Source organism: Scatophagus argus, chromosome 5, assembly GCF_020382885.2.
Source record: "Scatophagus argus isolate fScaArg1 chromosome 5, fScaArg1.pri, whole genome shotgun sequence".
Classification (NCBI taxonomy): Eukaryota; Metazoa; Chordata; class Actinopteri; family Scatophagidae; genus Scatophagus; species Scatophagus argus.
In genome coordinates, this window is record NC_058497.1 from 6,075,923 (window position 1) to 6,089,408 (window position 13,486).

Here is a 13,486-nt window from a genome sequence, read left to right on the forward strand (position 1 = left end):
GAACCACTGACCTTCTGAGTGGTAGACGAGTGCACTGCCTCCTGAGCCAAAGAACCACTTAATTGCTGATTGTAAGAGAAAAAAGTAATGTACCTACTGCAAATGGAAATGAGAGTTGTTAGACTTTGCCAATAAGAAGCTGTGATATAACAACAAGAAAACGAGCACAGACTCCAGCTTCAACACCCACAGCAACAAAACCCAAAAGAAATGGATGCTGCTAAAAAAGGTCAGTAAGAATTCATTAAGAAAAACAAGTTATTTTGTACAGTACGACGACAGAATGAGCTAAATTAATGCCTGACGTTAATCAGTTTTAAGATCAGCAAAACAGAGGTGTTGATAGTTTGGACACTTGGAAGCCAAGCAAAAGTTTTTAGTCTCTTGCTCTAAGTATAAACAGATTCCGTATAGTTCGTATACTTAACATCATGGAACAAAGAGAAAGTTCTGTGAAAAGCAAGTCCTTGTCCTGCTGGGTGAAGATATGCAGATTTCAGTCTCATGCGGACATATATTCTTCTTTCTTAGAGCCACGTTGTCATTTAATCACTTGAGCAGCAATGTTTAACACTCATTCATGCAAATAAGACATGAATGGGTATTAGGGAGCAATTACAGACAGGCAACAAGTGAGTGAATACATTTGTAGAGACACAACATTGTCTTCGTTTGCTTTATTTGGGCAAGCCTGATTTATTTATAGAAAAAAAAAAAGAGATTGTCGATTGCTAAATTTTACTAGGAAACATCATTAAAACTCAATTTATTTCTAGATGGAGAGGAAAACTGTATAAATGTATCCAGTATGTTACACAGAGAGACTTCCTTTGACAGAAAGAGTAATTTCCATCAGCATGCATATAATTAGCACTTTACATTGCAAATGATTTGAGATCCTTTCAAACATCAAAACAACTGAGTTCAGTTTAGTGCAGGTGTACTCATCATTTTAAGAGAGCTTTCTGAAGCATCAGCGGCTCAATAATGTCCACTTTTTAGAAGTAACTCAGCAAGGTAAATCTACATCAGTACACAGGTATCTCCATACATCGTTGGAATGTTTATAATGTGTTTATGCTACAGATTCATTTCACCATATTGTAGATACAGCTGTAAGAGTTAAGATCAGTGAATGTAAATTACATTGCTCTGCAATTAGGCACAAATTATCGTTAGTCCTTGCACATGTGGAGCACTCTCCAAAAGCAAACCTTAAGGGCTTTAGAGATAGGAAGCAGGATTCCCATGAAGGCACGTGGTGCTGTAGCTCGAGTTTCTCCATCTTGCATCTCATTCTGCCTGCAGCAAGACAGTCATGCACAAAGTTACTTTTCCCCCAAAAGTCTGAACTATTTTGCATTTCCTAGTCTGTCCGTAATGTTGAAACCCCAGAGAGACTGAGATGGCTGAGAGGAAGACCGTGACGAGGTTTAAAACAAGAATTGCCTCACACAATCTCCACTTTTCTGAGGGCTTTGCTGAGATAAACTGTAGAGATGGCCTGATACTCTTTGACACAGAGAGGTTTAAAAATCCCTTTAAAATCTACCACTACTCCCTGCGCTTTTCCCTTTCCCTTTTAATTAACAAATTATCCAAACTGAGAATGGGCAACGTGCTGTAGGGCTGTGCAAACACAAATGAAGGAAAAAAGGTAGACCACACTTTGGTGCAGTTAAGAGTACAAGCTCCACTGTTACAATGAGAACTGAATTGTAGTTCTTAATTTTTAGATTTCCAGAAGTCAGCTGAAATCACACGTGCAGCTTTTCATTTATCCAGGTGGTTTTTGAGCAGTATGACCAGTGCAGTAGGGCTGCAGTGAGGTTTTTGCTGCAGAATCTGCTGGTCAAGGAAGGCAGGTGAGATGGAAAGCTGATCCTTGAACAGCACTGATAAAACACCAGGCTCAGGTGGGTACCACTTTAAGCTTCAAAACATACTGTTTTTTAATGCAAAACCAGGACTGATTCCAGTTCTGTCATTGAGTGCTGTATGGTCAATCCTCCTGGAGCAGCAAATGACGAAGTGTTTCTGTGGATCATCTGAGGAAGACCAAGTACACTTTGAGAAGTTCTCCTGGTTAAAAATGCTCACAGACTATCAGTGCGAGCGTGGCAGCTGTCGCACACTCTGACCGGGTGGTCCCAGCCCCGGGAGGGTACGGGCCTGTTGTGTGTGGAGCAGGGGCCGCACACACCCTGTCCACAGGCCCTGCAGTGATGCTTGGACATTGCCGGAGTGAAGATTTTGGAGCACTGATGGCACTGAGTGATGTCCTGGTCCGGCACCCAGTAGTCTGGCCGGGCCACATCCTTCACAAAACCTGAGGGGGATTGTACAGAACAGTAAAGATTTAATCAAGATTTTGAGAAGGGATTGTTATCATAAACATCCACATCTGAGCAGAACATTCTGTCAAACTGCATAATATTATATGCACTCAGGCAGCTGTGAATCACTTCACAGGATCAGAAGTTTAATGTCCATTGTGTGAATCTCCAAAGAGCCAATAAAAATCCTAGATGGATGGATAGCTTCTAGAAAACTAGATGTTTATTTATGCCTAACATTCTCTGCACGTGATCCATCAAGTCAAAGAAGCCCAGTGGTTCAGAACGGAATGGGATTTGTAATACAACAGCCTTGATCACATTTTTGTACTATAAAAGACACCTTTACCCAAAGATAACGTGCAACCAGCAGCAGCGTGCTGAAAGAATATATGAAGGTAAAAAGCAGTTGCACTCACACAGAGGGTAGTCCACAGCAGAGGTGACTATGTCCAGCGTAGACTGGGCCACCTCCGTCACCCTGCGAGCTATTAGACCACGAGGCTCCACCTTACACACTGAAGAACAGAGGTGTGCACACATGTGAGAGGTGGAGAAACACACATGTACATACACAAAAGCAGCAATAGGAATATTTATATTTGAGCAGCTATCACAAATACAATCACCATTTACAGTACAATAATTTTTTTTTAACTAGTGCAAAATTTAATTTAACATAATTTACAAGTTTTTATTCAGAAAGTTGGAAATGTAGTTTAGTGTTGGGTAGTTTAGGAGGAAAAGGATGCCAATGCCCATCATGTTCACTGGCCCTGTCCATTATTGGTCCAAGTAATATAAACACATTTGTCAATACTTCTTGCTTTATGAAATAACATTTATGCAATTTAAAACAAACTGCCTGGTTGAAATTCAGTAATTGGTTGAAAGTGTCTCACCCTCACTGTTTGTATCAACTGGCCCTCCCTGTCGGTAGCAGGCCTGACACACCCTGACAGGCGCACTGCCCCAGCCTCTCTCTGGGACTGGCTTCCTGTGGCTGGAGCAAGGATGGCAGAAACCCTCGCCGCATGATCGGCAGTGGTGCTTCCTCTCTGCCTCCATGAACACCTTCTGACAGCCGTGACAGGCCTGACAAGGAAGGACAGACATGCTAACATTGTTACTGCAGGCACAAGGTAAAAATTTCTTCAACAATGTCAAATCTGGGTGTGTTAGACTGCAGGTACTTTCACATGTGGCCTTATGTATTACAACTTTTCTTTGCTATATGAATTGCTATGTCTGTCGCAGCTTTACGTCTACATACTCACAGTGATCTCTGTGTTGGGTCTCCAGTATGGAGGTGCCACCTGGTCAGTGAGCCAGGCAGTAACAGCTTTGGTGGGGCCGGTGCTGTACTCCGACACTGACTGGATCATGTAGTTCATCCCATCGAGGACCCTCTGGGCAGCATTCTGGTGAGTGGTCAGAAAGCTGTCCGACTAAGAGAAGAAAAGGGGATTAAAAAAAATTCACAAGTGAAGATCAAGTAATCATAAATGACCTGCATCACTTGTGAGATCCCAGTCTCTTAGGTGAAGCTAACTGCACAGCACACTTCGTGCAAGATGTCGTTATTTGAAGCTTTGTTTGAATGAAATGTTCAGCATATAATGAATTCAATGGCGTCATGTAATCTTAGCTTCTACACGTCCTGGCCTCAACATTGATGCGAACTACTGGTGTATAATTTCATCCGTCAGATGCTGAAACAATCATATCACTACTCAGTACTTTTGTACTGAAGTTAGAAACTGAAGGAAGAGAAGGGTGGAGTACTCACCCCCTCCCAGACATGTTTGACCTCAGATCGCACAACGCTGCTCTCAGGGTCCTGGTTTCCCACCCAGTACTGTCTGCTGCGGTAGATCACACCACAGCTAGCACACTCCAACACATAGCTGAGAGGGAGGTGGGGAGACAATATGAGATGGCTGGAGATGGAAATGAAAAGGACTCTGTGTGTGTGTGTGTGTGTGTGTGGGTGTGTGTGTGTATTTACGTACCCTGACCAGGCATACTTGGCCAGTCCAAACCATTGGTTGTCACTGGAAGCTGAGGTCTTGGGCACAACAATCACCTCTCTGCCTCCTTCATAGCACCGCTGTACACATGAGACGAAAAAGACAAAAAATTATATTGAAAATGTATTTTTAAAGAGTTGTGTAGTGTGATACTTTTTTTGGAAGACAGCATGTGATGAATAATTAGAAAAGGGGCAACAGAACAAGGCACAGCATGAAACAACCAGTACAAAAGCTGAAGCCTTGTAACATTCACTTTTAGCAAATGAGAGTAATGTCATGAGGAGTCAGGCTCACCTTACAGATGAGGACCTTATTGTTGAACTGGTGTGCATACTGGCACAGTCCATCTGCCATGTGCGGGACCCTGTCTCTCAGATGGTTCATTCCGTTTTTACAGCGAATGCTGGAGATGAGATGGAAAGCCAAATGTTTCAGACCAACATGACAGATGTCAGAGTCAGTGACAGGAGCAGGTTTTGTTATGGTCAATGTGTGTGAAAAATGATCTGTGCAGTCCATTAATACAGGACTGAAGCCTTTCAAAAGTAGTGCTGTGTCTTCTACCACTCACAAGTCTCTCAGCATTATGAATAGAAGAATCACAACGGGTAGGGGACTCCCAATTCTCCTTTCCAAAAATATGGAAAACACATCAGGTTTATGGGTCCCAGTGGGGAGGACAGTTAACATCCAGAAGAACAACAACAGATTTCTGCTTTAGAGAATAAATTCCAGCTCTGTAACTCACCCAGAGACAACTAAAAGAGTTTTGTTTGTGTGTCTGCTTATGGTTCCATCGGACAATTAAAAACCTTTAAAAGCCGTATGGAGATTCAGAAGAAGAGAGACGTTCCCCCAACTCAAGTGGTTTGAGTAAGAGGAATTGCATTTAGAAAGATTTAGAAATTAAAGATCCCTGAAGATGATTTAACACTTTAAAGATACTTTACAGTGAATAATTCTCTGGGATCGATATGTTCTGTTCCACAAAATTATTTGATTAACTAGTTAAAAATCCTTAAAGGTGCATCTACCACACTTGCACAAAGCAACTGTAAAATGTCCCACTATGAACACTGTACAAACCTCTGAACCCGCTAATACAGAGGTTTGACCGTGAAGAGCAGATTTCAACCCTAACAGAGGGGCGGAGCACAGTTAGATGCCATTGAGGCAACAGTGGAAAATGCTTTTAGTGCAAATGGCCACCTGACCTGTCTTCAAGGCTAGATACAGTTCTTTGAGAAACAGAGTAACAGACTGCTGACTGGTGTGAGGTGGTCAGTGGTGGTGGTGGGGGTCTCACTGCAGCCTGATAATAAGACTAGAGATGTGATATGGCATCCCGACTTTCTTAGTTATAATAAATTTTATTATAATTTAGAGATTGAAAATTAGAATATCTTTTAATATTTACATATTTTATGTTATCTAGAAAGGAAAGGGGTTTGGATTTGAGACTAAAGCAGGTATAAAATGAATAACATATGAAGTTTAACTGTTCCCAGGTATAGAAGACTCAAATGCCTCATCTCCAACTGAATGAACTGATGTTCTCATTTTTTGCCCATAGTTTCAGTTATAATCTTCCCAGATTTTGACCTTGGTAAATATTTCAGGCATTATTCAACTTCTAGCAAGGAGAAAAGCTGAAGACTAAAGGACCAGTTCAAAAATGTTTATAATGACTTACTTGCAGCTGAGGCAGACAGCAGAGCAGGTGAAGTACTCATCTGGGAAGAAGGAGTACACGGTCATCTTGTCATCTGATAGTTCCCCACAGAAACGCTCACTTAGGGCCTAAAGATATGTAAAAAGGATAGCGCGGAAGGATACCAAAGAGGAATAAGGGTCAAGACCAGAGGACTAAGGTCAAACAAACAGCAAAATTCATCTCTCTGTTAAATTTTAGTTTATTATTATTTAGTTTATTTAACAGACTGTAATGGTTGAAGTGCTAGAAGCAAAGGCAACCGGATATGTTTAGGTTGTTGAAGACATTCACCTCTCATGCGAACGGCTTCTTCAGTTCAGAGATTGAAGGGAAAAAAACACCTATTTAATCTCTAGTGGGGTGCTCACCTTGGGGGTGGTCTTGAGGGTTGCTGACACCGTCATGTGAGTCGTTATGGTCAGATGAGGGATGGTGCAAATGGGGGTTAAACTGTCTGAGGAGGGATCTCAAGGAACACTCTCAACCCGGTGTGTAGGGTCCTGATGACTTCAAGTTTATGTTCCAACAGGTGGTAGGAGTAGAAAATAGGTACTGGTCTGTGTGTGTGGGTTTCCAGTAGACCTTAATGTTCAAGTTTCCATTGTCCTCAATGAGCACCATACAGTCCAGTGAAGGTCTCTAGTTTTTGGGTTTTGATTTTGATCCAGGTGTCATCCACATACCTAGAGCAGTGGCTAGGTTTTGTTCCTCTGAAAGAGCTCAGTGCTTTGCTTTCAAACTACTCCATGTAGAGGATGGCCACAATGCGTGACAACGGTGAACCCATGGCACATCCGTGTTTTTGTCTGTAGAAACCTCCACTGTACTTGAAATAAGTGGAAATAAGGCAGGGGTCCAGCAAGGTGCAGATCTGGTCCAAGACCACACCAAGGTGACAACTCCACTAGAGGTTAAATCGCTTGATTTTTCCCTTCAATCTCAGCACTGAAGAAGCCTTTTGGAAAAGAGGTGAAACGTCTTCAACAACCTAAAGATATATGGTTGCCTTCGTTTCTAGCACTTCAACTGCCATGACTCAGATCACTGAGAACCTACATCAACACAGACTGTAATGGTTCACCACTTACCTCTAGAGCACGGAACACTATCTCTGGCTGGCGGGGAGAGCGTGTGTGAGTGTTTTTCACTTGCTGCCTGACAGCCTCCAGCAACCTGCTGTAGTCAGTGGGAGGTGTGATGGTCTGGGTGCCCACATACTGCACTGAGCTGAAGGCCTCTGTCCCTAAGCCCAGATCGTGAAAGCGCTTCTGAAGCAGCATGTCAGCATGGCCAGCCAGCTTAGAATCTATAAGAGAAAGGGGAAAACAAATCCTTAAAAAATATAATAATAATATGCTAGTAAAACTGAGGTGTGTTTTAATGTTCACATACAGTAAATGCATGACATTCAGTATTATTTCCCTCCCCTACCATGACCAAGCAACTGGGTGTGTGTTGTCTCTTGAAAGACGATAACGGCAGGCCCAAGAGAAGACAAGGGCACGTCCAGACCACAGCGGCTAGAGAGGGCCCTGAGCTCCGGGGTGAAGTGCTTAAGGTAGGCCCCTGAGGCACTGCTCAGGAACAGGAACATGTCATTGTGGAGACGCTCTGCCCGTGTACGATAGATTACTATATCAGACACTGCCAAAACCTGGAAAATAAAGGAGTAGATACATAGCTATGACACAGGTAGTGAAATGGAATATATATACGCAAGGATTACGGAAGACATTAATGGAAGACCTGCCACATTTTAGTTATTCTGTACACATAGTATCTCTACACAGATTGCAGTCTGGAATGAGGTGCATTCTAAAGTACTCATAAATAATGTTAACTGTATATGGAAAACAACTAAAAGTATACATTAATGTATTGTTGAACACACAGTGGCTGGTCAGTTAAAAAATTCACACTATTTTACCACTGGCCTATAGTCAAAATGTGAACTGTGCACTGAGTGGTGTGAGTCTAACTAATTCTTTATCCAATTACCCGTCAATTACAACATAACAAAGGACCACTAAAATTACCTTTAGCAGCAGCCGCATTCTCTGGTTCTGATTGGAGGCAGCCCCCAACAGACCCTCAGTGTCCAAGGCGAGCAGGCTGAGGGCAGGGTCATAAGCGGCCCAGACCCCCACTGTGCAGGAGTTGGGGGACTTGGAGGTGTAGAACACACTCTCACCACCAAATAGGATGTGGTTGAGGGTGTGGGACTTGCCGTCGCCAGTGTTGCCAAAGATGGAGAGGACCTTAACTCCTGCCACGTCCCCACAGCCAAGTTTGTCCACAAACTCAGACTCATCACGGACCTGGAGGGAGAAAAGGGAGAAAAGCAAGCAGAGAGCATTTTATGAAGAGCTGTTTTAACACAACTACATCGAATCAAGGGTAAACCTTATTGAATTTGTGTGAACACTTCAGTCTAAGGAGCTTTAACAAGAAAATAAATTATGTGTACTATTACCTTTGAGACTATTCACATTCAGTCCAGAAAAAAAAAAGCTTTGAAATAAAGGCTGTTTCTGGTAACAATGTGCTGCTGAGCCAGCTGTTTTGGGACAAATTGTGGCTACATCCTAGATCAAGCGGATGAATTAGTTATTAGTTATTATCACCTGCACTTTGTACTGCTGTAACAGCGACGCAACAAGACACTGCCTCCATGTGGGTCAGCTGTGCTGTATGACTCACCAGGGGTTTTCCCGATGAGAAACCCTTTTGGTGCTCTGCCCCAATCAGTTATAATGTATTCCTTTTAACTCTGAGGTATCATAAGCCTTTGCGGCTTGTGTAAACATATTTACATGATGAACATGATGGACGTCACGGCTAAAAGCTACTTGTTGTTCCATTTATAAGACGAAGAGAGAAGAAGTGAAACCTGTCTCAAGCTCACCTTGTTACGGTAAAAAGAACAGCATGACATGATATTTTGTAAACTGATTGTGCTCATGTATCAGCACTGTAGCTGTTAGTGCAAGCGCTCACACATATTCACTGGCCTTCATTACAATGTGTTTAGTCTTCCTCTTAGCTTAGCAGTTAAATGCTAACAGCCGCTAGCTCAGCTGACGTTAGCTAACTTTACCTTCAGGTTTTCTTGTTCATCCACCAGCAGAAAGCTTGAGACACCGTCTGGACGCTCCTCTGCTTTCATTGGACTGATCGATATTCTCTCCATTTCTTTCATTAGTATGTCAGACATCGTTGTTTAATTACTTAAGACGTGTATTTGACGGCAAAATCCAAAACGAAAGTTCAACATGACTCCTTCTTGTCTATCCATCACAACATCAGCGCGTGCATGGCCGACTGCTGCGGGAGGAGCCAGGGAGCACGCAGACAGTGACGTAAGGCGCGTTGTGTGTACGTTTGGTCTTGGACTGTTGAGCGTCTTGTCTGGTACGTCAGCACCACCTTGTGGTCAAAATTTAGAATAACACACAACCTGTCAGTCCACAAACTTCAAAATCAGTAGATGCGTAAGCATAAAATAAGATGAGATGATGAATTCACGGACTTACAAATTCTGTGTGTATTCTGTCGTCGATTTCAAAAGCTTAGGTCAATCGTGCAAACCAAACAAGATCCCAAGGCTGTATTGGTTCCACTACGTAAAGCTGAGAAATATGTGTATTTTAAAATAGCAACTAATTTATAATCTCGGCTAGTAGGAATCATAGTTTCCATTTAACTGGTAGAGAGTGTTTTATTGGAGCCGTGCTGCCATGTCAGGGCTGCTAGCTAATGTTCATTAAATATTTGTTAGCAGAGATCTATAAATATCACATGTCACTGAATGGCTTCAGAGCGGCGCCACTGCTGTACTTGACATGGAGAAAGAAATTCCAGCATTGCTACTCTAACAGGCCCGGCTCATGCCCTCTTCCTTCCTTCCTTCCTTCTTTCCTTCCTTCCTTCCTTCCTTCCTTCCCTCCTTCCCTCCTTCCTTCCTTCCTTCCTTCCTACTGGGGACAGTTCAAATAAACGCTAATAGATTAAATAAGCCTTAGTCTAATGCAACGCATTCATTTGCACGTATAATCATGATACAAGACACAGACAGTAGATCTATGCGAGCAGGAGGGAAAGCAGATGGGAAGGAATTAAAGAAGGAAGTAAGGAATAAAGGGGAGAGGGGTTATGAGATTGGAGAGGGTCCCAATATTTCTCAACCATGAGAGACAAATGTCTGAAAGAATCAATTATAGCCCCACTCCCAACCCATCCCCTGATTAATGAATAATTAAAGCTGCTCGGTGCATGGCTATACCTAGCATAGATAATATAAGATTAACAAAGGGCCTATCAACATGCCACCACTAATGTAGGGTTGCCCAGACACAACGTCTCTTAATTTAAAATAGATCTAATATATTATCCACCTTTTCATTACTAGAATAAAGTTGGCCACCTTCATATGCTGGTTGTATAATTTAGGGATATTAAGTAAAGTTTTTAAAGAAAATGTAAGTGCTTTTCATTCAGGTACGCTCGGTCTATAGGCCACCTCACAAGGCTACTACACATATATGTCAAAAAAGAAAAGTTCATTTTCTCTTTGGAATGCGTTCATCAACAGGCTTCAGCATAAAATGTTAACTGTGTGCATTAAGTTCCCACTGCTATAATGTGATGCAGTTTCGGGACGAGCAAGTGCAGATTCAAGTCCATCCTCATCATCTATGCAAGGCAACAATGCAAAAGAGAAACTGGCATCCTCAAGCTGACAGACAGTCCTGGCTGCAACCCAACCCCGACATAACTGTAAAGGTTTTTTTTTTTTTTTAATATGAATTCGGAACTGGCATTGCCCTTACAAGTCCGAGGCGGGACTGTGGTCCACTTAAATCGCTATCCCCGCTGGTATTTGTAGTGCGCTCTTCCTCGGCATGTCTCATGATGTCATGCGTAAAAAACTACACTTCCCCAAAGCTGTCACAGAGCGCTCCCGCCTCCCATTGGCTGCTCGCTCCAGCCGCAGCCCCAGAGAATGAATGAAATTGAAATAGCTGCTACATTACATGTACAATACCGGGCTCTGCAGTGTTGCATTCTATCATACTATATCAAAATGGCCACAGCGGTACAGAACCCTCTCAAATCGTAAGTACAACACATTTCCTGAGCGTTTGCGCTTTTTGTATTTGTGCATGCTGTCAGTGCAATTTAAGACCCGTAAATTGCCAGCTATTTCTCAACATGATTACCAACACATCTATACATGCAATGCATATAACACAGACAGAGATAATGTCAGGGAATGCGAATCTACCGTAAAGAAAAGTTAGATTTTAGGCTGCCTGGAGGTTTCTGTTTTTTGCCATGAGAGGATTATTGTGCGCTCCGACGCAATTCATATAATCATTTCCCTGAGCCTACAGCAGCGTGTGCGCAGGGCTATGGAGGAATGCTGGAGGTAGATTTGGGTGACCCGGTATGTCCCTTGCCAGTGTAGCCAGCCAAGATCACGGTCAAAGCCAGGAGTGGCAGGCTGGCCGGCAGGCAGGGAGCTCAGATGGCTTTACAGTACCTGTGTGCACATTTTTGGACAGAGAAGGGGTAAACAGGTAGGCAGAATGAATCTCACCGCTCAGGTTTTAGGCTGCAGCGTTACCTTTACTGTCGGACCTATCGGAAATATATAGGCTGTTGTATATACGCTGGTGCACGGCTTCAACTCTGAGACTTGCTCTCGTCTTCGGCGCCTACAATAAAGCCTCTAATAAAATCTAGATTGCAATCTGGCGTTTTGCACTTAACGTGAATCTTAACGGACGCTTATTTCCACTAATGGGTCTTAAAACGAGTGGATTTCCTTGTGAAGTTTCTTCTGTGATGATCTCCTTTGTGGAGATTTTTTTTTTTTTTTTGGGGGGGGGGGGGGGCTTTTTTGTTTTTCTGAGACTGGTTTCAGCGGAATGCAGACGCCTGCTGCCTGCCTGGGCTCCCGTCCAAAAGGTGGCTGATGTGCGTCTGTCAGCGAGTGCTCACGGAGATCTACCCCCCCACACCCCCCCCACCAAAAAAACAACAACACAATAGCTCCAATATAAACACGAGGAGTGTTTGAGCACACAAAAGATCAGCTTAGGCAGTTTCAAACAAAGAAAAGTCACAGACCTATGAGCAAAACAGGGGCGCGTATCGGATGCTGCACAGGTTTCACCTGAGCAGGGATACAGGGATACAGGGCATAGACTGCCTGCCTGTCTTTCTGTCTGTCAGCTTCTCTGAGATGCAGACACAGGCGACATTTCGTGCAATTCCGTGAACGGCTGCCCTGTACGTGCCTGCTTTGAAGCGCTCTTCACAGGAGAGAGGAAACTGGAATGGTACTGATTGGGCAACTGTGTGCTGCCCTCATTGAGTCTGATCCTATTTTAGCTTTCAGCTATAGTTTTAGTTTTAGCTTTTGCCTAAATTCATTTTACTCGTATCAAAGCACACCCTCAACATTAGGAAACTAAAGATGAATAATTGCAAGGTTTAAATGTGTTCTGGTATGATGTTATGAGTAATGTTATTGTGATGATGGCAGGGGAAGGCACAGGTGGACTGGATGGACGCTGTAATGTGGGACCTCTGGGCTCAAAGACTCCTCTCCTCTCCTCTCCTCTCCTCTCCTCCCCTCTCCTCCCCTCTCCTTTCCTCTCCTCTCCTCTATGGGATACTCATTCAAGCAGAGCCAAAGTGTGGCCAGATTGCTTCCAGAGGCCCTCACTGACACCATGTCAAGGGGATTAAATCAACTGATTTGCATGGAATATATATATGTGGTGCCAGGACAAAGAGGGAGATGAGGCTGTTGAAGCAGGAAAAGGGTAGAATAGGGAAAGAGTAAAAGGATTAGGAGATTAATAATTTAAAATAAAAACAGACTAAGGCCCAGTAACTAATGAACTAGTGGTCAATTTTAAGTGATGGTCTTATATGGATTTTAAGTTCACAAAGGTAGACAGAAGAGTAAAAAGAAAACGTAGAGTAAAAGCAGCAAAGTTGCCAGACCTGCAGAGATGCTGGCACTCTGTTTCACTACTGCAATAATAAAGCTGAATGTATTTATTACCCAAGGCCACAGCGATCAACACCGCCTTTAACACGTCACCAACTGTATAAAGGCCATCGTTATGCAGTATGGGTTTAACTACGTTCCAGTTACCACACTGCGATCGGCTTTTAAACGAGCCCTGGTAATTAGCATGTCTACAAACAAACTTGCTATTAGAGGCTTACAAATTAGATGCCTATCCATTAAAATGGGCCAAACAACTAGCAAAATTTGGTTCAGTGTCAGTCCTAATAGGGTGACTGGCTGTGTGCCAGGGACAATGCCTGTTGTGACCCTAAACCTCCTTAAACTCTGTGAAATCTCAGCAATAAATTCATTCATT

At 43.1% G+C, this 13,486-nt stretch overlaps 2 protein-coding genes across 2 annotated transcripts in view; one reads left to right on the forward strand and one right to left on the reverse strand.

Moving 5' to 3' along the window:
- Positions 1-662: 662 nt before the first annotated feature.
- On the reverse strand, positions 663-9,429 carry si:ch211-11n16.2 (zinc finger FYVE domain-containing protein 1). Its single transcript, XM_046388868.1, has 12 exons — positions 9,181-9,429; positions 8,120-8,401; positions 7,515-7,737; positions 7,172-7,389; positions 6,063-6,169; positions 4,664-4,772; positions 4,349-4,446; positions 4,126-4,243; positions 3,614-3,784; positions 3,239-3,431; positions 2,756-2,854; positions 663-2,329 (listed from the first exon to the last, which is right to left on the reverse strand). Exons 1-12 carry the CDS (start codon positions 9,295-9,297, stop codon positions 2,097-2,099), a joined length of 1,968 nt encoding a protein of 655 aa, XP_046244824.1. The 5' UTR covers positions 9,298-9,429; the 3' UTR covers positions 663-2,096.
- Positions 9,430-11,085: 1,656 nt separating this feature from the next.
- The window catches only part of dpf1 (D4, zinc and double PHD fingers family 1), a 37,253-nt gene continuing 34,852 nt past the window's right edge, over positions 11,086-13,486 (forward strand). Inside the window, exon 1 of the mRNA XM_046388870.1 lies at positions 11,086-11,198. Coding sequence (XP_046244826.1) covers positions 11,086-11,198 — 113 coding nt within the window. The remainder of the gene's footprint in view (positions 11,199-13,486) is intronic.